At 43.3% G+C, this 23,643-nt stretch overlaps 1 protein-coding gene across 7 annotated transcripts in view; it reads right to left on the reverse strand.

The window, feature by feature from the left end:
- Positions 1-409: 409 nt before the first annotated feature.
- The window catches only part of FAM131B (family with sequence similarity 131 member B), a 38,173-nt gene continuing 14,939 nt past the window's right edge, over positions 410-23,643 (reverse strand). For 2 of the 7 annotated variants that reach the window (XM_042788421.1, XM_032997526.2), the window contains exons 2-8: positions 14,763-14,872; positions 13,266-13,301; positions 10,752-10,845; positions 10,300-10,449; positions 9,960-10,157; positions 9,502-9,645; positions 410-9,072 (exon numbers count right to left, since the gene is read on the reverse strand). In XM_042788421.1, the coding sequence (XP_042644355.1) occupies positions 8,528-9,072; positions 9,502-9,645; positions 9,960-10,157; positions 10,300-10,449; positions 10,752-10,845; positions 13,266-13,301; positions 14,763-14,872 (1,277 nt within the window). In that variant the 3' untranslated portion in view covers positions 410-8,527. Of the gene's footprint in view, positions 9,073-9,501; positions 9,646-9,959; positions 10,167-10,299; positions 10,450-10,751; positions 10,846-13,265; positions 13,302-14,762; positions 14,873-23,643 lie in introns of all 7 variants that reach the window. The other 5 variants (XR_006164914.1, XR_006164912.1, XR_006164913.1 and 2 more) reach the window with 5 other exon arrangements.

A 23,643-nucleotide genomic window follows, 5' to 3' on the forward strand; every position in this document is an offset into this window, starting at 1 on the left:
CACGTCACCAATACCAGGGCAAAACTTAATATATATCATCTGAAAAATGCTGTTTCAGTGTAACAGGAAAACTCACTCTATGCTAAACGAGAGGATCCTGTTGATATGATGCTGTCTATCATGAAATCTGCCACGATGGCCTGGGATTTGTGTCATGATAGCCACAGGCACACAGGAGATTTTAGCCCTGTACAGTCAAACATGTGATGTTCTTATCTTAATGAGAAATAGTGTTGTTACAGATTTCCTACTCTGGGGTGCTTCTCCAAGAGACCATGTATCTTTTCCAATGTCCTCCATCGGACTACCTTACTGAGACCCACCCCGTCTTCCTAGGATACTCCTTCCTCAGACGCAACTCCCCTGGAACCAGTCCCACAGAAATAAAACACTTCCACCAGCCAGGACGGCAAGATCACATTCTGTTTAATAACAACTCCATAAAGGACTGTACATGCTATTTTGAGCTACCTCCCCTCCTTTACTGTGGTTGCTGCCACATACAGGCATGGAGGTGTATAGTGCCATATAGTTTCCTAAGTCTATATGTAGTGCGTGTACATGTATGTACGTGGTTGTATATGTATGCATTTATATATCTTTGTAGAAGTGTTCTAAGTCACATTATCAAAACATGCGAAGTATATCCAACAAAAAGTTTCAGGCAAACATGTTTTGGAGCTGGAAGACCAAAGGCAAATCAGACTCATTTTAGTTATTAAGGGCTAGCGTGGGACAAGGTAAGGATGAAAGCTTTCAATAGTGGGTCCCTTTCTCTTTTTGTTTTACTTCCATTCAGTACTCTCCCCCCAAACATCAATGCACTAGCTTGAAAGAATATATATAATCACCATGCAGCCTCCCCCCTACAGAAAATGTGTACAGGCTTGGAGGAAGCTCTTTGAATTGCTTTGCGGCAACCTCCATTGTTCCATAAGTTTATGTTAAAGCAGTTTCAGATACTGAGAATACAACATTTGAAGACCCAAGCCTTTAGTTACTTTTAAGCATGCTTCAGGAATCCATTCTACATGCCACCCCTGAGATTCCCATCCTCCATCCTTGTACCTCCCAAGTCCTCAGTCTGTATCCCATATCTGAAAAGAGCTGAAACAAGAGAAATCCTGTTCCCTGTAAAATCGCTTTTGTGTCCAAATTTTATAGTGCAGGGATTCCCAGAGACCTGCAATCATGCACAACAGCCACAAATCAGAGAAGAAAAATTGAAGTCAAACAAGAAAATATACCTGCAAAAGAGCTTTTGGCTTGCTAGATTGCTCACACATGCAGTATCTGAAAAAATGGGAAGCCCACCTGTACTTGCCTCATGGGAACTTGGCAGAACCCTGGAAGAGCTGGATTTCATGCACAACAAAAATGAATCCAGAAGGCCAGTGAATCTGGACTAGATGCCTTTAGCTTATTAGAAGTAAATCCTGGTGCATGGTCATGTCTCCATAATGGAAAAGAGCCTTTTTAGATGTTTTTTTTTTGTCTTGCTAGCATGGACATTTGATCCCTTATGGGAAAGCGAAAACAAGACTAGGTTTCAGAGGGCATTTAAAATGTTCCCAGTCAAAGGAAGATGAGGAAGATCCTCAGTAGCACTTCTTTCCACAGAACACTGCAGTCCCTCTTCCTAGAAGACAGGAGCCACCATTCATCTGTAGGTAAGTCCTGCCCATGGCAGGGGGCTTGGCACCAGATGATCTTTAAGGTCCCTTCCAACCCAAACCATTCTGTGATTCTGTGATATTTACACCGAGGACATTCTTGAACAAGTCTTTACAGTTTTAGTAAACATACGCTTTCTCAGAGATGCACAACCTGACTAAATTTTTCCTTTTCCAACAACATGTATCTGATCTGAAAAAGTGTATCACATGTATTTTCTTTTGCACCAACCAACACTGGCAATCATAGAGCTTCTCTCGATTTCCAAGGAAAATATAACACTTTGTTCTGCCCATGCTGGGGAAAAATATCAGCACAAGGATGTAAATAGTCCCTAATGTTCTAAGTGCAGGTCTTCCACGTCCATTTGCTAACATAATAAACGCTTGTCTTCATCCCTACCCCAGTCAATTCATGAAGGTGGCTGTGCTACTGAGAGAGCATAGTGTCCCCAACAGTCTTGCCCAGGCTTCATGACATCTTCCGAGACAAAGAAAGACATTGATCTGGCACAGATGTCCAGCTGTTCTCTTTTGCTCCTGTGCAGATTCACTATTCCTTAGCCTGGGAAAAGCCTATGATACAAAAGAGGCACCTTGATGTCAACTTTACAGCTTGCATTCGTATTTGAGACTGTGTTTTAATGAGACTGTAGGCTGTCCTACACATACATTTAGTTCTAATAGGCACTACTTTACTCATATTTTCCCTGTTTATTGTTATTTTCCCTGAGCTGTGGCACAGAATCTGTCTCCCTTTCAGATTGCTACAGCGGAGGAGAATGATGAAACTGTTACTTATTTATATTTTTCTAGATTTAAGGGCACCAGCTACTGAAAATCTCTGTATTGGGATGGATTTTTTTTTTCCTTTCCTTTCTTTGTCTTTTGGAAAAAATCAAACAGTTTAAGGGAATGGGAATCTGGGAATGCCAGATTGTTTAACGTTGTCTGAACAAGGAACATGGGAAATTCCATCTGGGAGAAATTAGAAGGAAAAGCTTAGACTATGCCAATGTTGCTCTGCTCTCTACAATGTTTAGAGGTTGATTTAATTTAGTTTCTTCTCCTTCTAGGCAATTACCAATACAACAGTTAAGGCAAACTGAACTAAATTTAGATATTTTGGGTTTCCAATGAGAACTGTGTGTTCCACAGTAACTTTGTTTGGACAGTGACTAAGTCCTTATTTGGTGTATTTCTTATATGATTCTCCTGAAGCGTATTTTGAACTGTTTTTCAAAGATGATAAAAAAGAAGCCAGCAGGTGCCCAAATTCAAGGAGGTCTCTTTCCTATCACTCAGCCTTACAGAAAGAAGTGTGGCTTGGACTAAGGAGTACCATAAACTGCATCAATCCTGGAGCTACAGCTTGTGTAGCAATCCTACACCTGAGCCCCTTCTGCCCGGAGTCTGCCATGAAGCTTCCTACCTGTGCTGTGTAAACATTAAGATGTCAAGCTTTTCTTAATCTTTTTCCCAAGCCTTGTTCTCTCTGGCTAGACTTCTCCTTCCTATTGCACAGAGCATGCACAGTTGTTCACAAGCCTGAACCATTGCACACTACCTTCCCTCACCACCGTACCTCATACCTCTGTCCAGTGAAGGGAACAGTTTCCTTCTCTCCAGTTCTCTTCTCTGGGCCTACAACTAGTATTTTTAGTTGCTGTTGTACACAGTTCATCATGCACAGACTCTGCCTAAGTGTGAAGTGCCATTCTGGATCTCACACTAGAGTGGAACTGGCTTACAGGTAGGGACAAACCTCACCTCTAACAGCTGTACTCCACCCCTGTACGAGGCTCTGCCTCTTGCAATTACAGGAGAAGGCTTATCAGTATGTTTAGCTGCCATGGAGTGTAATCACTGAGTGCATACAAGATTTGTGCATGTTAATTTTATTAATTCCATGTCTATACCAAGTTACTCATCTCCTCCTGCCTGACTGCAAGGGTTTCTCTCAAAGGAACATGTGGAATGGGAGGGAATAGTGAGGAAAATAACAAGGCATTAAATAACAAGAGACCAAATGAGATAAGAGCATACTCGAAATTCTAAGGAAAACACTATGGAAGGAAGCAAGGAATATAGCCCCAGTGGTACCCCAGCTGGGTTTATTCTTCTCAGACAGGTATTTCACAATGAGCTTAAGCCAATTTAAGTTGCATCTGCAACTAAAGAAATATTCTTCAACGTGACCATCTGCATATTTCACCAACCCTCAGTTATGCTTGCCTCACCAAGTGAAACAATACAAGGAGCTGATCCCACTGAAACCCTTATTTGATAGGGGACTGGGTTAGTTTTTAATGGGACCAAATCCCAAGTACCCAAATGAGTGTTAGCACTGGTACTTCTTAGGCAGCATAAGTATACAACTGGTGGTGACGGAAGGCAAGAGACATGACAGCTCCTTTTAGCAGCTTAGACTCATCACGAAGTTGCCATTTCAAAGTGCACTTTCGCAGTTTCCCTAACCTGATATAAAGGACAGCTGCTGAGAATAGTGCTCTCTCTCCCTAAGGTCACAGCTGTTCCCTCTTCACTTTCATAGTAGGGTACAGTGGATAAAGTGCAGTGGCTTGCTGCGGGGTCAGCTGTGCCTCAGCATCTGCATGAGGACTGTGGGAGGTGAGCACAGTCAGGGGAGACGGTTTCCTCCTTCACAGCAGCTCACCCTGCCATCAGCTTAGGTGTACAGTTAAACTATGTTCTCTGCATCAAACTTACCATGAAAGGTGATGTTAAAGTTTTTAAGGGGGAAAAGCAAGTGGGTGACTTGTCAGCAGCTTCCCAGAGGAAGATGATGACTTAGAGGCACAGAAGCTGATAGAAGCAGATTGATTTCTCCATCCCAGAGCCTGAGATAGTGGAGTTGAAGAGAACTCACAAGGCTTTTAAAGCTTAAGATTTCTATAAAAGACTTATGAAATAAGTTGTATGTAACTGATCAGATATGAGCAGTCATGGGAGAAGGAACAAGAGAGAATTTTCTTGCAGTGGAATCTGAGATCTTTTTCAATTAGGGTCACTTGTGTTTAAGCCTTCATTCATGTTCAGTACAATAATTTCAACAAGTTCCCACTGAAGGCAAAGTCTTAGGCAGAAAGATGGGAATCTTCTACCTCTATTGCTTCCAGAAAATCCAAAATTTTTATGTACTTCAGCTCTGATTTACAAAGGGTTTCTGTAAATGAACAGCAGGGCTCAGTTTCTTAATAACTGTAGCTCAGGGATACTGATCTTACCTTTCCTTCTTATTTTCAGCCTCACATATTCAATTTGGGCTCTATTTGGCTGGACTCTTTGCAACTCATCCCTTCTCACCAGGATAAAGAAACTGCACGCCAAATTTTTCTCACAGAGCACCTGTGCCTCCCATATGCTTGAATAGGTGTAGCTATATAATAACAGCTTTTATGGGAAATGTACAGGAGGTTCCAGGCCCCTCTCTCTGATATTCAATACACACAAGCAGCAGCCTGTTACATAAGAAAAGGCCAGATTATACAAACCATTTTCCAAAAGATTCAAACTGCCTTTTCAGTTCAGCTCAAGATGCTCATTCAGGTAGCAAGTGTGGGTGGGCAGACCTGCTCCCTCCAGTCAAGCTCCTGGCAAATGTAAATACATTTCTCTTTTGGTTTGTGGAGAGGTCACGGAAAATAGCCTTTTTCTTTTTTTTTCAGAAAAAGGCTGAAATTTCATTATTCACAGAAACTCAAAACCTTTATAAAAAAAATATAGAATTTAGTAAGCTTGAAAGTTTTTATAGAGAGTAGTGTTCAAACCAGTCTGAATTCACAGAGAATGAGAGTCTATCTACAAGTTTCTAGAGATCAAATTATGGAACTATACAGCATGGTATAATTCTCTATCCCATTCCAGAGAGGTTAGTAAACTCTACACATTTTCTATTCCTATTGAACCCCACAGAATTTTCTACGAGGTCAATTTTTTTCACACCTTTTCCCATGTAGATAATTTCCTGTCACTGCCTTGCATGGAGATAGTGTACATCTTTTAGACATCAATCAGACATCTTAGTAAATGTACCACATGTCCACATTAAAGGAAAAAGAAGCCCTGGACAAGTTGTACCAATCCTGTAAACAACACACAAAGATCATTAGAAGCTACTCTGAAAGTTACTGTAAACATCCAGACTGGTTCCGGAGAGGCACGTGGGAACAAAATGGTTTGGAGAAAAAAAACAAGCCACACAAATCTTCTCCCACAAAGGAACATACCTAACCATTTTTGTTTCCCTGAAGGCTTTTTAAAAAAGCAATAATAAAAGATTAACATTTACTCATTTGTCATCTTCTGAGATGCTCTTGGGACTTGCTCCATTTCCCTGTTCTGGCTAGTGTGATTTCCTAGGCCCTGCTCCGTGGTTAGACTCAAACCAGTTCAGGACAATAAGCTAGCACTGGCCCTCCAAGAACTGTAGGAGATCATCTTTATCAAGCCCTCTTGCCCAGGGGAGGTTAGCACCTGAATGTGTAAACATCTTTAAACAGATACAGAAAGGTCATCATTCAGGAAAAGAGCTACCTCTTTAGAGAGCTGTAAGCAAGCTCGAGCAAAGATGGTCACAAAAACTTGTATCACCTCTTACCTACACCAAATTACCAGTCTTAAATATCCCAAAGGTCTTTCCTTTAGAGGTGCAGTGGAGAGGGAAGACAGATCCACTTGAAAATGGACTTGGCTGGAAAGAGTTGGGCATTCATATAGGAGACCTTCTTCATGCAGCTGCCTGTATAAGCGGGAGAAAGCTGAGTGGGGTAAAGTTCTACCTGAGAGTCCCATTTTTACTTTTCATTATTCCTGGACATCATCTGCTTTGCTTGCCAGGAGCTGTGTGAACTCTGACACTTGGTGATACTACTTCAGTCACATTTTATACTCTTCAGACATTCTTCCCTGCAAATATGCGAGTACTAAACCTGAATCAGGAAAGGAGCACGTATCACTCTCCTGTCATCCAAAAAAATACACCAAGCCTGAAGAGAAGGCAAAGAGGAGAAAATTGTATCATGATTTAAACAGAGTGGGTATGAGTCAGAGTAAGTGAGAAAGAGTTGCCCCTGGGATAGTATGGCAGTGCCCAGGCAAATTCCTTTCTCTAGCTCATCAGATCTGTCATCTGATTTAAATACATGCTTTGCTGGTGCTTCCTTGCAAGAGGTATTGCAATTAAAACACAGCACTCGTGTAATCTCTAATGGTTCTATTCAGTCCTCCAGCAAAATCGACAGCCTTGTACAATGTTTGCTTTTGCTTTTGCCCCTGTTTGTTTTCTGGTAAGAGCCCAAAATGAGACAGTTTGTTCCTTTCAAAACCCCTCCCCCTCAAAAGGAGGTCTGTAGAAACATGGTGAGGAACTGCAAGAGACCAAATTTCCCCTAGTCAGTGAACCATATTTTTTTAACAAAAAAAAATACAGAACCTGTACAAATGTGGAAAACTCCTGAAATAAGCTTTCTCCACTCCTAAAGAGAGATGGGAGGGAAAAACATACAGACCAAGCACTGAGAATGATTTACATTGCTTGGGGGTAGGAAAACAAAAGAAAATATAGGCAGGAAGAAGAAATAAATGGGAGGGGGAAACTTCCTCTCACCCCTTTTTCTCCAGTTACATTTGGCACTGGAGAAGGAGTGGCAGAAATGGGAAAGGTGCAGTATTTCTGTTAAGTGATGACTGGAGTACAGGCCTTTCTCACTATTAACTGCTTTGTTAGGAACACTTACCCAGCAATACAAAACTGTTAAAAAAAGCAAGAACTGAAAACTCCAATGTAAACTCGGTAGCTGTGATCTCATAGCTGTACACACTGCTCCTGGATGTGCTGCCTACTCTCTGGGTCTCCCCATACTGCTGGCAAGGGAAAAGACAGAAGGATACAGCAGCAGCACCAAGATGGATGTGTTCTCAAGACCCTTGCAAAAGCCAGCTTTTTATGACTGTCTCCGTAGCTGAAAATGTCTTTTCCACTGGCATCCAGTGCCCAGTGCCAAAAGGACACACCACTCTTACCAGATCCTGCAAAGGTAGAAATGTCAAAGAGACAAGTAAGTGAAAGATTAGAAAGAGATCGAAGCATGAATATCCAAGAGCAGGGCTAGATTCGTATCTGCATCCATTCTTCCATGTCACAGCAGAGCCATGCCCACAGAGACACACCATCTCTACTGCAGCACTGCCCATGCCTGTGGAGTGCAGTTTGTATCCACTGAGCCTACAATGTCATATCAAGGTGCTACTGAGGATCTGGTTACACAGCGAACCTTTCATCTCGGTACAGCCTGTATTAAATACAGCCTTATCCTCTGTATCAGCCACAATCACAATATTAGTGCAATCTATATTTGTAAAGCCACATCTTCATTTTAAACCAGTTTATATTCATATACTCTACGAAAGGGGACCACGTCCACAGAGCAACATCCATTCTGCTAAGGTGGATTCTAGCCACATAGCTGCTCCCTATACCAAGCCTGTCTCATCTGCCATATCTCCAGTACCAGAAAAGTTTGTATCCACAGCCAAGACTTTGTATTAAAAAGATTCAGAAATGATTTACCAATCCAGATCTCTCCAAGCACCTCACATATGTTGCCCAGAGCAATATAAATCAAAAATACGAGTCCATAGTGGAGAGGAAGAAGAGGTCTTCATGCGTCAAGCACTTTGAGTTTTCCTCTTGTTTAAAAAAATAATTATATGTCAGGAATGGAAGGTGTGCCTGCTTGGAAGTATGGGGAGCTGGAGAGAAGAATCCCTGTAATTTCATTCCTTGCCACCCCTCTCTTTGTTCAGCAGTGATGACAACTTCAGAGAAAGCATCAGTTGTTTGTTTCTCCCTCTTCCTCATCAAAGGACTGCACCCCAGAGGAGGTGACATCTGAGACTTTGCGGCTCAGTGCAGCATGTTCCATCTCCTCTCGAGGAGACAGTGATTCCAGGTCCCGGCACACTGCATCATCCTCCTCTGGAGAGGGCTTCTTGTTTAGGAGAGGAGCCTTCTCCAGCCGTGGGTTCCCTTCATCCTCAATGTGGTCCTCTGTGTATGTGCTAGACTCAGCCCCAACCCCACCCTGAGCAGTCTGCAGGGGCCAAACGTGGACCAGCCCTGTGCTCTGGATGAAGTTCTGCTCCTGCCGCTGTTGCTGCAGCTGTTGCTGATGCAGAAGGCTGCTCTGGATCAAAATGCTCTCCTGAAGGTTTGTCTGGGATTCATCAAAATTCTGGCCTAAGTAGGAGCCAGTTGCTGGGGAAGCGATGAGGGACTGGTCACTGGTCTCCCAGGCTTCAGATGAACCTAAGCAATACATGCCCTGCGAGACGTAGGAATGAGGCCAGCTATCATACTGAGTCTGGGCCATATGCTCTGCAAGTAAAGAAGGGAAACAACACACAGTTAGACATTCTCTCTAGGCCAAGCTGGCCCATTCTGACAGCTTCTGTGCCTGTGCATGGCACTGTACTGTACAGGGTAGATAAAACCTTTAGAGGGGAGAAGGGTGAAGAGAAAAAGCAGTTCTAGGCAGTTGACAGATGAACTTGATTACACCCACAGTTGACTTCAAGAGCTGTTAGCTTTCCACAGCTGCACCAAAAAAAGGCAAAGGACCTGGACTTTGGAGCCTCCCTGTTACGACTAGATTCTTTGGACAGCTCCACAAACAGGTGATGTCTCTGCTAGACCCCAATCCCAAAAATTGAGGCTACAGAATAAAACAGGGTAGAGGGAAAGAGAACAACATGACAAGAGCAGGTAAGGGGTATTACAAGATTAGCAAGAAGCACTGGAGCTCACCTTGGCTCTCCATTAGCTCCTGATAGTTCTCAGAGTAGTTGCCTGCTGGGTTCTCCTGATTTGAGTTTACACTCACATCCTCACCATCCATGGAGGACCAGGCCATGAGAGTTGCCTCAGAAATAGCAAATTGTTCCATCACTCCTGTGCAAAGGTGACAGGGAGGGGAAGCAGGAATGTGTGAAAGTCTCCATTTCTCACCACCCTCTTTAACCTCATCCCTTGGTCACACTGTCCCACTCTTGTCCTATCAGCAATGCCCATCACCCACAATTGGCCTTCACCCTCTCCACTCTGCATTCCGTTGGCAATACTCCAGCCATGGTGTCTCTCTCCTTCAGCCATTTGAACCACCCACAGTGTGTCTTTCAGGTATCTGCCCTTTTGGTCTTTCTCTTGGGATTCTGCTCTGGGACATCCCAACCAATCCAATCCACATACCAAAAAGTTAGCACTACCTGCAAGGAACCGGGCCTCCTTTTCACCATCACTCAGGTCTGAGTAGGCATCAGCGTCTTTGCGTGCTGTCTCATGCGTGTGCTGCTGCTGCTGGCTGTTTCCTTTGCCCCAGCCTTGCCATTCAATCATGTGAGCCACACGGCCTTGGCCCATAGCCGTTGGCTTTGTGACATGGTCCTTCATGCTGCGAGATATCCCTAAGGGGCCAGACATTAGAAAACAAGGAGGGGCTATTACACAGCTCCAGGGTTGTCTGCCATGCTGTTTACCTCTCTTGGAAGTAGAGCTTCTCCCCTCCTTTCCTGACAGGGTTCAGGCTTGGGATTGGGTGTCTCTCACCTTTCACTGTATCACTCTCTAGGAGAGTTTCTGTGTCTTTCCTTGGGCTGGGTCTCAGAAGGGGGAAAAAGGGAAACTCGAGATGTGAAACACTCTTTCCTTTCTTGCCTAGAATCCATTTAGGACACAGCTGGGCATGAAGGATGGAGCCTGGAAGTGAACAAACTAAGAAATAGAAAATGGGCTTAAACCCGAGACTGTTTGAGGGAAAGCAATTGAAGATGTCTAAGCTGGGGTGAGAGGCCACAGGAGTAAGAAAATCTGTTCTTTGAAAGAGCAACAACTAAGAGATTTCTGTGTCTAGGACTATGGTGATGGAGACTCCTCTAAGGCCTCAAAAAGGCAAAAGTCAGAAAGGAGCAGCTGGGATAGCAACAGGGAGATATGAGAAGAGGCACAAAGGCCTGTGGAGAGAAGCTGCCAAGGATAAAACCAAATTTTGAGGACCTCACCAGAGAAAGATGATTTAGCCAGAGCTCCAATCCCATAAGCATTGGAGTTGCGTTTCAGCTTGGGGAGGATGGAGGTCGTATCTTCCATGGAAAGCTGAAAAGAGAGACAATATGAAGAAATTATATACAGGAAGTAGAAAAGAAAGTGAATTGAAGTGAGAAATCAGTGTAAGGATGCCAGAAGGTAGGGGGAAGGTGAGGAGCAGAAGCAAGCAACAAGAAAAAGAACAAAAGGGAAGGAAAAAATTGAGGCTACTTAACCAAGACTGGATATTGCATAGCATTGGGATGCAGTGAGGCAAGGTCAGCGGGAACAGCAGAAGCAGGCTGTGAGAAGCCTCCCTTCAGCTGCTGCCAGTCCTCCACAGACATGCTGCACTGTCCCTAACTCTTTGTTAGAGATGCATGAGATGGCTGATAGACAATTCAGGGAGCTTACAATGGGGAGCTGACAATGTAATAGGCAAGACCCAGTAATGCATCACATATGCACCGTACTACAGATATTAATTTTTATATGTTACTTTTGGTTTCCATTTCTTCTCATGCGGTCTTAATAAAATGAATGTGACTGTATCAGTGATGCACCATGTTTCAAGCACCAACAACTACCTGTAAAGAAATAAGGTCTACAGTTCTGCTTAATTCTTTTTATTCTCTATGTTCACCCTCAGTCCCTGAATAACAAGGACAGGAAACTACTGGGACAGTCAGGAGTCACAAACATCATCATAAAACACAATCCCTCAAGATTAATTCATCGGGCTTGTTCAGAGATGCCAGGCATTGCATATGAGGCCTAATTTTCACAAGGGCTAAACAAGCATTGCTTCTGTTCTTCATCTCAACCTCTCTGAAAATCAAGTCCAGCATGTTTCAGACACAAAGATACTCAAAAGTAGTGGTCATGATACTGGAAATTTTAAATCCTGACATGAAGGAAGCATTTGGTCATAGGCACAAACCTCACAAAGGTCAGTGGAACAATAACTGGGCAGTCAAATAGTTGAAGGCAAAGGAAGGTATTGTAAAGATGTTGAACTGCATATAATCCCGCTCAATGGCCAAAATGTGAGAGGTGAGTTTCTCTGGAAACTGAGTATAAATGCAACGGTTAAGGCATCCTGTAACTTTGGAGCCAGGAACGTCTGTGTGTAACGTGAGCTGAAGAAATCAGAAAGTAGGGGAAGAATAGTTAAAAAATGAGAACATAGCCTTTGTTCCATGATGCGTTTCCTTTGGTGATGAAGCTGGTTGAAGAACGTCCATCTGTGTCCCCACTGGTCATTCCTGCCTGGGTGCTGCTGTTCATTACCCACCCATTTGTTTCAAGACAGCCTGAGGGCTGTTCTGTGAGCCACCTCATGGAAATGGCCCCTAAAAGAAAGTAAACTGCAGAAGGTCTCTACCACTATGAGGTTGGAGAGCCATGAGAAAGAGAAAAGGAAGGGAAAAAGAAGAGAAGAGAAGGGGAAGGGAAGAGAAAAGGAAAGGGAAGGGGAAGGGGAAGGGGAAGGGGAAGGGGAAGGGGAAGGGGAAGGGGAAGGGGAAGGGGGAGGGGAAGGGGGAGGGGGAGGGGGAGGGGGAGGGGGAGGGGGGAGGGGGAGGGGGAGGGGGAGGGGGAGGGGGAGGGGGAGGGGGAGGGGGAGGGGGAGGGGGAGGGGGAGGGGAAGGGGAAGGGAATTCATGAGCCAGCTTTGATACCAAAGAAGATCTATGGAATTACACTCAGAAAGAGAAAGAAGTGCATAATGAAAGAGCTCCATGGATTCAGAATGGGTTGGAAAATGGTGATCTGCAAGTAAGGAAACTGTCTTCTACTATCTACAAGGAAACATGACTGTTTCCTTACTGTACCTTTCAGCTAGACAGAGGTGCAGTGAAGAAAAAACTGGCAAATTTCTTCTAGACAGTTGATGCATGAACCATTATTTTCCTGCACAATTTGTTTCTCTAACTGAGCCTAGACAACAGATCCCAAGCCATAAGTGCCATAATGAAAGAGATGTCAGTGCTATTAAAACGTTTGCTTGTTTTTTCTTCTGCTTGTTAATTGAAGTTAACTGGTACTGACCATCTCCCCCAGGGGACATTTAAGAATTCTTTCACTTCTGTATGCAGCTGAAAATGAGGGACACATTTCTCCCAAACTCCTGGAGAAGATCAAATGATGCTCTGATCAAAGACTACTGATTTTTTTAAACTTGCTGGACAGACACCTTTTTTATCTAGCTGTGCCCAGAAATTTCAGAAATAGAACATATGAAATGACACACACTTGTCCTAAAGAAGACAAAGATAATTTAAAAGGCACCTGTAGATCTAAATACCAGCCAGAGCAAAAGACCCAGAGGCAAACAAAAATTCACCACCATTCTCTGAATTGTAGACAATTCCCAGAAATTCAGTGGCACTATAGATTTTCACTCATGTTTCCATTCTGGTCTCCACTGTATCCAATGGCAGACAAATCCTATGACTAGAAAGCTGAACAGTGGTGTGGTGTATACTCACATTGATACCATCCCATGAGAAATCTGTCCGTGTTTGCTAAACAAAGTGAAGAAAGACATCATGTTAGTGTAACAAACAAGTTGCAAACAGCCATGCATCTATCTACTAGTTTGCCATAATCAACAGTCATTACTTTATCTGATATATTAAAAGAATTTGTGTCTTTCAAGCTGGTTTCATTCCCTGCTGTTGATTATGGTGTTCATAAGTATCACAGTGTTTGAAGGTACAATAGTGAATAGGATCCTAGACAGAGTAAGAGAGAGAAAAACAAACCCCTTTCCATAAGGCTCCCCTTCTAACAGCTCTTTGCTAAATGTTGCAATGCTGGCACCCCTGTGTGGGAGTTGCATCACTTTGAGGCTAACACAAGGAGGAGCTACACTACCTATGTATTCTGAGTATAATACAGCAAGTTACAGAATTATTTCCTCCTGAAATCATTTGCTCTTGTAGTCTTTCAGTTTGTCCAGTCTGACCCACTTTCCCCTTGTAAACTACATCCATTTCCCACATCGGCCATTACAGCACTAATTCATTGAGCATTTTCTTCAGCTGGGAGGAGTCACATTTCAGCATCTTGGGTTTGGGGATGTGGTCACTCAGGAAAATTTAAATTAATCAATTACACCTATGGTACCTGTTCATATAAATCAAAATGTTCACTGAGGTATAGTTTATGCTCATTGACTTTTAGATCTGCGTTTGATTTAACTGAACTTTCCATACACGGTTGGGCCTCACAATTTCTGACAGGAGGACTCCATGAAACTCTTCAAATTACATTCCAAGACAGTAAGGTATAATAGCTATACATTAGCCTTTTATAAGGTTTTGCAAATTGTATGTTATTTTTAAATGTTATTTGACAATATTACTTATGATTCCTCAAATATTGTGTGTTTAAAATAGCTTTGATCTTTTATTAGTCATGACTGCATATCTTGAACCTTACAGAGCTGAAAATTCAGATCTATAAGATTGCAAAAGCTGCAGTAATTCAGAACAGCAAATGAATCAGCCTTAAGATACTGCATGGTAAATCAGTTGGCAGTGAGTTACTAGTAAATGCATCCCTAAAAATCAAAGTGGAGACAAATGTGTTTCTTCAAAATATTTTATGGCTGTGCTGCAGAATCTGGGACAGACACAGAGATGGACATTTCAGTGAATCCATTATTCAAGGAATAAAGACCTACAGGCTTGTCAGAACTGCCACAGTTTTTTCCATGTTCTGTTCCACTCCACTCAGGAGTGTTTAAAAGCAGTTTCATTTGCAAATTCTTACTCACAATGGATATTGTGAAGAGAGTGACTCATTTCTATTCAATGCAAGCCAAACTGCACAGATACGGAAGTCCAATCCTTGGGTGCACATTGGCACTCCAGTCCTCTCTCAGATGATGCCTCAGTGATGCACAACACCCATTTCTGAACTCAGAAATAACTGAAACTTTCTGATCCCCCTGGGTAAGTGGGTCTGGGACAGGCACTCACCTCAGTGGAAGGTCGATGGAAGTTGCTGCCATGCAGTGAACTGGTGCTGTCCATATTGATTTGGTCCACATCCTTCAGTCCTTTCCAGTCTACTGCAATTACCTCATTTCCTGTGGGAGCAGATCTAGTCAGGCTTTTGAATGCTACTACAATTTGTTCTAGCAGTCTTAAGCCAATTCAGCTCAGCATATGAAATAGACCCCCCCTGATTTTAGTCAGACCACCTGTACGTCATCAACTATTATATTTCACACAGAGAAGTTCTGGTCTTATGAAGACCAGAACCTCCATATGAAGAATGTTACTCCTGGGATCAATTCAGCAATACCTAAACTATTTGGAATGCATGTCATTGAATGTGAAAGGTTCAATTTTCATTAGCTGTTAGCTTTTTATTTACTCTTTATAGCAAATTTTCCCTCCACATACATACATAAATGCCCTTGGTCATTCTAGCAGCTCTGGCATGTTTACACTGGTTCATCACTGCACTTCCCAGGTAGAAATTGTCTGACAGGCAAGAGATGCTGTGCTCCACCCTACGCAGGCCTGAAGGAGGCAAGTAGGCACTCATGGGTGGGAAACCTGAGGCACTCATCAGGTAGAATTCAAAATGCAAAAAAATAATTTGGTCCCTTAAAAAAGCTAAACATGCTGAGATGAAAACCAGCACAAAGCAAACGCTATTTGAATTGGTGTCCACCACAGCTTCACATCTCACAGTTTTCTGCTCTGCAAGATCTCTCTTTTTGGAAGAACAAAGGCATGTTTTTCCCTTCACACGTGAAATATGTTTCTCTTCCGCAGCATAATTAGAACCAAGTGCTTTAATAGCATCTCCCATATGCCTCTGACTAGGCTGAGTAAAGTTGCTGTTCCCTGAGTTCCTTGCAACTTAAAAGAAAAAAGAGATTCTTGTACTATACGCTCCAAAGGTAAGCATTGAGGCCAGACACAGCCAGACTTCAGAGGAGGCAGGACATGGCTATGAGCATGACAAAGACCAGCTTTCAGGGCTGTGATCCTTTTGACTGATTTTCTTGACAAGCACGTGCATGCAGTTGGCCTTACCGAGCTCAGTTATTTATTTCTCATTGTGATTGCTACTAACCACAATCAATTCATGAGCTATGAGTGGCAGAGCTCAACTTGTGTTAAATACTGATCGGATCATTTGGCTTCCACCTGCAGTCATCCCCCTTCGCAGGAGATCATGTTAGGTTGTGTGACAAAAGCTCACCCGCGCACCCACAGGGAGACAAGGTTGGCAGGAGGGGGACCCCAGACAGCACCCTGCCGGGCTGCTCCCAGGCCCATCCCAGGAGCCATCAGCCCACCAGAGGACCACAGGGGCATGATGGCAGGCAGGAACCCAAATTATGGACTCCCAAGAAGGGACACCCTGTCTGGGCCCCTCCCGGGGCTGTTCTAAGGAGAACTTCAGTCCCAGGGTCCAGGCGAAAGCCCATCAAGATCAGTCAGGGGGAGAGGCTTTCAGAAGAACTTTTGTAACTGAGATGCAGTTATTGCCTAGGGGTATGGGACCCATTATGGGATGCAGGAGAAGAGCATTTGGGGATTGCACTAGATTTATGTGATGTTTAGGGGAAGAACCAACAGCAAGGAAAGGGGAGGATCTAGGTGGTTTGGGGAGAAACAAAGGTGAGAAAATAGATAAAGGTATAAAAGAGGTTAGTAGCGTGTAAACTGGCTGCTGATCAGTATGGTTGTCTGGCCATTCCCTGCGCTTATTTTGTGCAGTCTCTCCTGTCTTGTTGAAATCCATTTCTATTTTCTGGCATGAAGGATGCTCTACTCTGTGTGCATGTGTTTCATGACAGAGGTCTAAGTGCCAGGAATTGGAGAGACTGGAGTGAGTAAAATCACCTGGAGTAAGTGAGGGAGTGTGAATGAGTGCATGACCACTAGCCAAAATGAAGGTGAAGTGATCCTGGTGCCAGACATATGCCCCTATGTGCCCCCGAGGGTGAGACCACAGGGTGAGTGGGCTTATCAGAAGGATCAGGGGAGTCTCGGCTACCTGTCACAGAGCTCTGTACGTGTGTGTGCATCTGTGAGTGAGGGCTCTGTACCAGCAACTGTGGTGTGTGTCCATGCCTCAGATGTCCAGGTATCAGGCAACTGGGAAGACAGGGATCCAGAGGCAGCTACTGGGCAGACTGAGTAGCCCTGATACTGGAGGGATCCGTGCTGTACATTTTAGATCTCCATCATGCTCAACCAGAGATGGGGAGCAGGATGAGGCTGTTGGCGCTGTTTGTGTGGGTGCAAAGTATGTCTGTCTGTGCTGATCTGTGTGGCTGGCATATATGTGCATATACGTACGTATATGTGTTGTGTATGCAGGTTTATGTGTATGCACACTGGGAATACTGGGCTGCCTGGGGGCAGGGAGCTACACCAGCCTTGCCTCTGTTGGGCTGCCGGAGTCACCCCTGCTAGCACGTAAGGGCACTTGAAGGTGTGCATCAGAGCTCCCCAGCAGGTCTGGAAACATCACCGCTCCCAGGCCTCAGCAGGCTCTCAGAGCCGGGCTGCCAAGGCTTTCTCTAAATCCTGCCATGGTAGGCCTGGATGGGACAGGCCCCTCACTCCCTCTAGCTGAGGAGTACAACTGCAACTAGCCCGCCCCGAGCAAACACTTCTTTTATCACTGCATAAAGCCTAGGCACATCATTGCTACCTTCTACCCAACCTTTGGTTACCTTTTGGACCTCCCCATTTGGCAGGAGTTTCTTTTCTTTCTATTTTGCTTCGAACGGCTGTGTCTGCACCACTGTCTATTGGACTGGAAATCTTGAGTTCAGCAAAGCGAGAGGGAGGTTTGAGATGTGCTTGGGTTCAAGCAAGAGAAGAGAGCCCTTAGTAGGCCCACTCATGAGTTGTCTGTTCCTAGAGTGGCTGGAGATTTGGGATGCAAGCAAACCTCCTAGGGCTAGAAATATCTCTGGCAAAAGGAAGTGCTGGACAGAGCTGTGAAAGCCCAACTGTCAGCCCCAGGAGCACCAGCTATAAGGTTTGGTAGTGGCTTAGAATTAAACATATTTGTACTCAGTCTCCCTTGAACAGGGAAGAGATAAAGGGGAGAAGAAAGAGGGACTGCCAGAACGTGCAGATCTAGAGAGGGCAGGTACAGGAAGGAGTGGAGAGGTTGACTGTGGTCAGGGTGAGCTGAGATATCTATCAAGAGGTCAGTGAGAGGAGGAAACCGGAGTTAAGAGCAAAGCAGGAGCCTGCCCCTGCATGCTGGGGTCCAGTTGCATCTTCCTGTAGAAGCAGCCCCTGATTCTTCCCTCCATCTGCATCCCTTCACATCAGAAGCTGCCGCAGAGCTGATTAAGACAGTCATGACGGAGAGGCAGGAGAGCTGCCACATCTGTAGAGCAGAAGGCAGCTGTACAGAAGTCTTCAGTGCAGGTATGAGTGTCATGCCTTTTTTATCTCCATTTACCCCAGGTTTTTTTCCTGTACCCTCAGCAGTTTCTGAGCATAGTGCTGTGGCCCTTCTGTAAGTCTAGATAGACATCCTGGCACACAGGGCAAAACAGGCTGGAGCACAGCTCTGTGAATGCACTGCAAAGACCTCCCCAGACAGAGAGAGACCAACCTCAGAGAGTTTGGTGCTCAGCACATGCGACTTGACAGCCCCCAAGTTTGGCAAATGGCACTCAACCTTTGCTTTCAGTTCTGCTAGCCCAGTGATGGTTTCCATGAAGTGTCAGACTGTGGAAAATATTAATATTATTCTGGCAGATGGTGACATCAGATGGTTGAATAACATCAACCAATCATTTGTCTCAAAGTCCACACCTATTTCATAACAGTAGCACTAAAGGCCTATATATATTTTCTTTTTTTTTTTTCTACAGTTTAAATATCTTGTCTACCTAGACAAGGGAAGAGAATGAGTAATATGTGATCTTGGATGCACTATAGTCACAAAGACTGAATAATTATTGAAAATTTTTAGTCTAAACAGTTTCACAGGTACTAAGAAAGAAAGAAATATATTGGGAGAAAATAACTCCTTAAAATTTGTTAAATGCTTTTAAATGCAGTAATATCAGCTGGAGAGTTATAATGTCATAACAGTGGTTTGAAAAGAAAATTTCTGGGTTCTAATTGGCACTCGGTCTGGGGCAATGTTACTTCCTCTTATTGGAAGTTGGATAAAGGTTAGTGGTTTTTTTTCTATTCTGCTTGAAATAGAAAGATCAACATTAATTCACAGATGTGAAAGATCAGATTCTGCCGTGACAGGTGGAAGGAAAGAACATGGAATATCGGAAAGAAGTATGGACAGTGAAGTAGGAAAAGAGAAACTGAAAGCAGTACATTATATTTTAGTATTGTTTTTATCTAACCACTTACCAACCTCTTTCTCCCTCCAATTAGTATGGGTTTTTTTCTTTTACAATGGTACATTTCTTCCCCAATATAAATTCTTTTCTCTTATCTATCTTCCATTCCAGCTTCTGCTAATCATGATGACTATTCCATTTATTCCATTTGTAATTATACCATCAATCACCTCATACAGAAAGGTATTTACTCCTCTCCATGTAGAGCTGATAAGCATTTTCAAACACAAGTGGGTCATAAAGCTAATTTTAAAGTGGGATTTTTACAAACACATGCTACTGAATTTCTCATTGAAATGTTCTGAAATTAGATGACGAAAATTGAAAGATAACTAGGTTTCTGGTTTCCTTGTCATTGTTTCTGTATGGTGTGTATAGAAAGGATACAGAGGGCTTTAATTTTCATTGAATTTTTGAAAAATTTCTTGATTTTAGAAAGAATTTTATTATTTGTTTTGGGGTTTTTTAATATCATAAATGCTATTCTTGCTCCGGAAGACTCAGTAGATGACTGAAGAACAAGTAGGAAGCTAATTATGTGAAGCAGTTAGATCCAACCAAAACAGTTGAAATAAATACATTAAGCCACATTGTTGGCAGATCATGGCTGCTTTGTTTTTTTAACACAAATTTGATAAAAAAAAATTCTGACAAACACTCATCAGAAAAACATGTCTCCATCACAACTAATGTTCCAACTCAAGTCCTCTAAGCCTATGGGGGAAAAATATAATCTCTCTTTCTGTTATAGTACTATTAAGGTAAAAATCAAGTTTTATGTTTAAGTCAGGCCTTTCTAAATAATGAAGATAAAGATTTAAAGAGAAAAAAAGATGGGGGAAAAGCAAACACCCTTTTCCACACTTTTTTTTTTTTGAGCATCGTAATTTTGGACTCTCAAAAATTAGAAAATGTCTGTACTAAGCATTCCCAAGCAATATGAAATAATGACCATTTTGATGAATGCACTGGAAAAATCCAAGAAGCCATCTGGATAACTGTATCCCACTTTACTCATCTAATATTACTACTTTTTTCCTATTTCAGTTACTCGTTTTGCCACATACTTCAATTTAGCACAGAGACAGAATTTTTTAGTTGGACATATTTTCAGTTTCTTTGCATTTCTGTGATCACAGGAAATTTACCTTGTTTTGAGATACTTATTACTTAACAAGTCCATACTCCCTGGGTCTCCTCTTGACATTTTCTCAATTCTATTACCGCTGCGTATTCATTGATGCTGTATTTGGTACCTCTGCCTGTATTTGTTCATTTATCAAGGTACGTGCTTGAATCAAGCATCTGCATCTATGCAGAAGCCTTTAATAATCTATTTTGTTGTAGTTTTTGTTCTGGATGATAAATATCTTCTCTAATTTGTCTTCTCTATTTTGTTCCCTACTAAGTAGACAAATACTGTTCTATTGTCTTAAATTCTGTTTTTTCGTTCCTGGCATGATGCTGGTGAAGATGTACACCATATACCAAACATGTATTTGTGTCAATTGCTTTCTGATGTGTCTTGACAATTAACATAAGAATAAACATGTTAATTAAACAGTGAATTTCCAGCACTGCTATTATCCACTGTTAGCAAACTTGCTTCTGTTTCTCAGGTTTTATTTTCCAGCAGAGAGTAGAAACATTATCATTCAGTATTGGTAACCAACGGTAATGTTGGTAAAGACCAATATTTAGAGTAAATGGTTCAATTATTCTTTTCCATTCCCTTTTTTCCCCTGAACAACTAGGAAAACAGCAAATGTAATTGCAGTAATTATGATCAGTCTTTAAATCGTTCTTTCCCTGACATCAATTTTCATTATATTTGTGGGAGTGGAGTATCTTTGTCAAACACAACATCGCCATGTCCTGTCAAATGTGGTTGAAATAAAAGCAGCTGAAGCTACTGTGAGGGACTGACAGATGGATGGATAGCATAATCATGGAAACCTTTTCCTTCCCTGCATGCTTTACAAAGAGCCATTCAAAGCTAGCCAAAAGATCAACATCAAGGAAAGGAATAAACCTCTGTCAGGTGAACTGTCCCTGAGGTGAGCCTCAGATGGAAGCATTCAAATTCTCCCAGGTAAGGCTGAGAAATCAATGAACCACAGTTATTCACATAACTGTGTAAGTATTCTAGCTTGTACTGGATGAGGAAACATAGAGATCAGTTAGCTGTTTTTGTCACCTACCAACAGAATCACTTGTGGAAGATGAACAGAAAAAAGTCTGTTTTCATGGATGAGATAAGGCTGAACAGTTTGGTGCTCATTAAGGCAGAGAAATGTCTTGGTCTCCACAAAACACATCTGTCTGTGAAATTTTTAATCAAAATTTAGAACACCTACAGTTCTGAGATATCTGTAAGATTATAAATCAAATGGGCAGTTCTCATCATCTTTGCTTTGTATTTCGGTAATCTAAATTATTTTCCAGACCATTCTGCCTCTTTCTGAAGGTAGGTTCCTTTTTAGAGCTGTTTAGGAAATAGAATTAATGAACAAAGCTCCAACACCAACATTTCTCTTCTTGACTAGAAACACTTTCAAACCATTACTAAAGGCTACTGCATACCATGTCTTTGCAACTAAAAGGAAATGAACAGAGAGCCTAATGTTAGACACACGGAGTTCTGTTCTGAGAAGCAGTGATGTCATCTAACCTAAGGAGGTACTGCAAAATGAAACATATCCAATTAATACAATTTTTAAAAAAGTATCTCAAAGCCCTGTCTCATTTGCAGAACAAGTATCAGCCAGCATGAACAGCAGCATTGGGTTTATCCTCATTCTTCACTGCTTCTTCAAAGTGAAGGGAATGTGTCCCCAGGGGCCTCATTCAGCACAGTAAGTATAAAAACATCCATATGAACCAAGGTAGCAGCCCTTTTTTGCTGGCCTATAGCCAAAATTACAAAAGTAATATGCAGCAGGCAATTTCATATGTTACTCTCCATATGCGTTTAAATTTTAATCTCTGTGGCCAGCATGTCACAGGGCCACTGTCCTAGAGCATACGAATACCGTTAGTTGTGATGTCTATGTCCCATAGTTTCATCTCTACCAGTGGGGAAGAAGAACCATCCTGAATACTCATCAGGAATTAACCAGCAGATCATAATGCACGTTTCTCACCCCAGGGACGCTCTTGGCCCTCCTCTGTGGGGTGGGCATCACCACTGACAAGGCGATGTCAACAGGCCAAGGAGAGACTGCACGTTTGGGCCCACTACCATTCCCCAGCCAGCAGGACAAGTTGGAAGAAGCAGCAGAACAAAAACCTACTCAAAACACCAGCACATGGGAGGACATAGCATCCTGTCAGTTCCCAGCTTCACTCTCCTCATCTGTCCCCTTCTCAGCTGTGGGGTATCACTCTGGTAGTCCCAGAGTATACAACCAGGTGGCTACATCCTTCTCCACCACAGCCATTGCACACTTGGGCCACAGTCCCCATTGAGCACCTAGTTTTGGAACAGCAGCAATGACCAGAGCCAGCCAGGAGGCACCGAAACTGTTGTCTCCCTCTCACCACCCTCCCCAAAAAAACAAAATGTGGTATTTTCCAGAGGCAGTGATGCCCTAGGCCATGACAGTGGCCATAGTAGGTTTTCTTCCTGACAACACAAGCCACTCCATGGGAGGCAATGGGTAAAGGGCTCTTGGTGAGGGGCTCTTCATTCTCCTCAAGCCCCTCCAGGTGCAGGGTGTAGGGGTAACACTAACTTCTGTCTCACCCCTCTTCCCAATGATCTCCTCATTATCTCCACCTTGTTTGCCCTGAAGAAGTTGGCATTTCCCATTAGACCTCTCCTGCAGGGCTGCAAAGAACAACTCCCTCTGCCAGCGAGTCCCCATCCAGTGCGGGCAGAACATGGCATGGAGAGCTGCAGAGTCCTTTATCATTCAACACCAGGAATCCTCTTGTACATCCACAGCTCCTCAAGGGACATTCAGGGCTTCCCTTGCTGAGCCTGTGACACTTCTGAATTGACTGCTTTCTGGCCCAGGAAAGGGTCAATAGCCCTCCAAACAGTGAAGGATGGAAGTGGCCACAACATAAGCAGATACCCACCACACCTGGGGGAACCCCACACAAGGAGGAAGAGGGCTGCTTACGGGGAAAAACTGTTACCTCTCATGCCTCCTTTCTCTGTGCGCTGTTGCCTGGAGACCCAAATCCTCTCTCCACTGACAGCCCTCATCTTGTGGACAGATATGGAGAACCTACCTGTGGGCCCAACATCTCCCATCCCTTGAGAGAGGACAGACCTCCTCCACATCCTCAGAGAAGACCACTTCAAGCCATGGCTGGACCCTCAAAGACAGACAGGAGGGCAGGGCTGGCCACAGCTAGCGAGGAGGAATGAGGCTGTTGCTGTCATTCCTCTATGAAGGCCCAAGCTATGGGATCTCAGAATGGTTCACCCATCTTTGTGCCTTTGGTCGCTCCAGTCAGCACTGATTTCAAGATCCTTGGCCAGTGAGGGG

This window comes from Tyto alba, unplaced genomic scaffold, assembly GCF_018691265.1.
Source record: "Tyto alba isolate M040663 unplaced genomic scaffold, T.alba_DEE_v4.0 Super-Scaffold_14, whole genome shotgun sequence".
Lineage (NCBI taxonomy): Eukaryota > Metazoa > Chordata > Aves > Strigiformes > Tytonidae > Tyto > Tyto alba.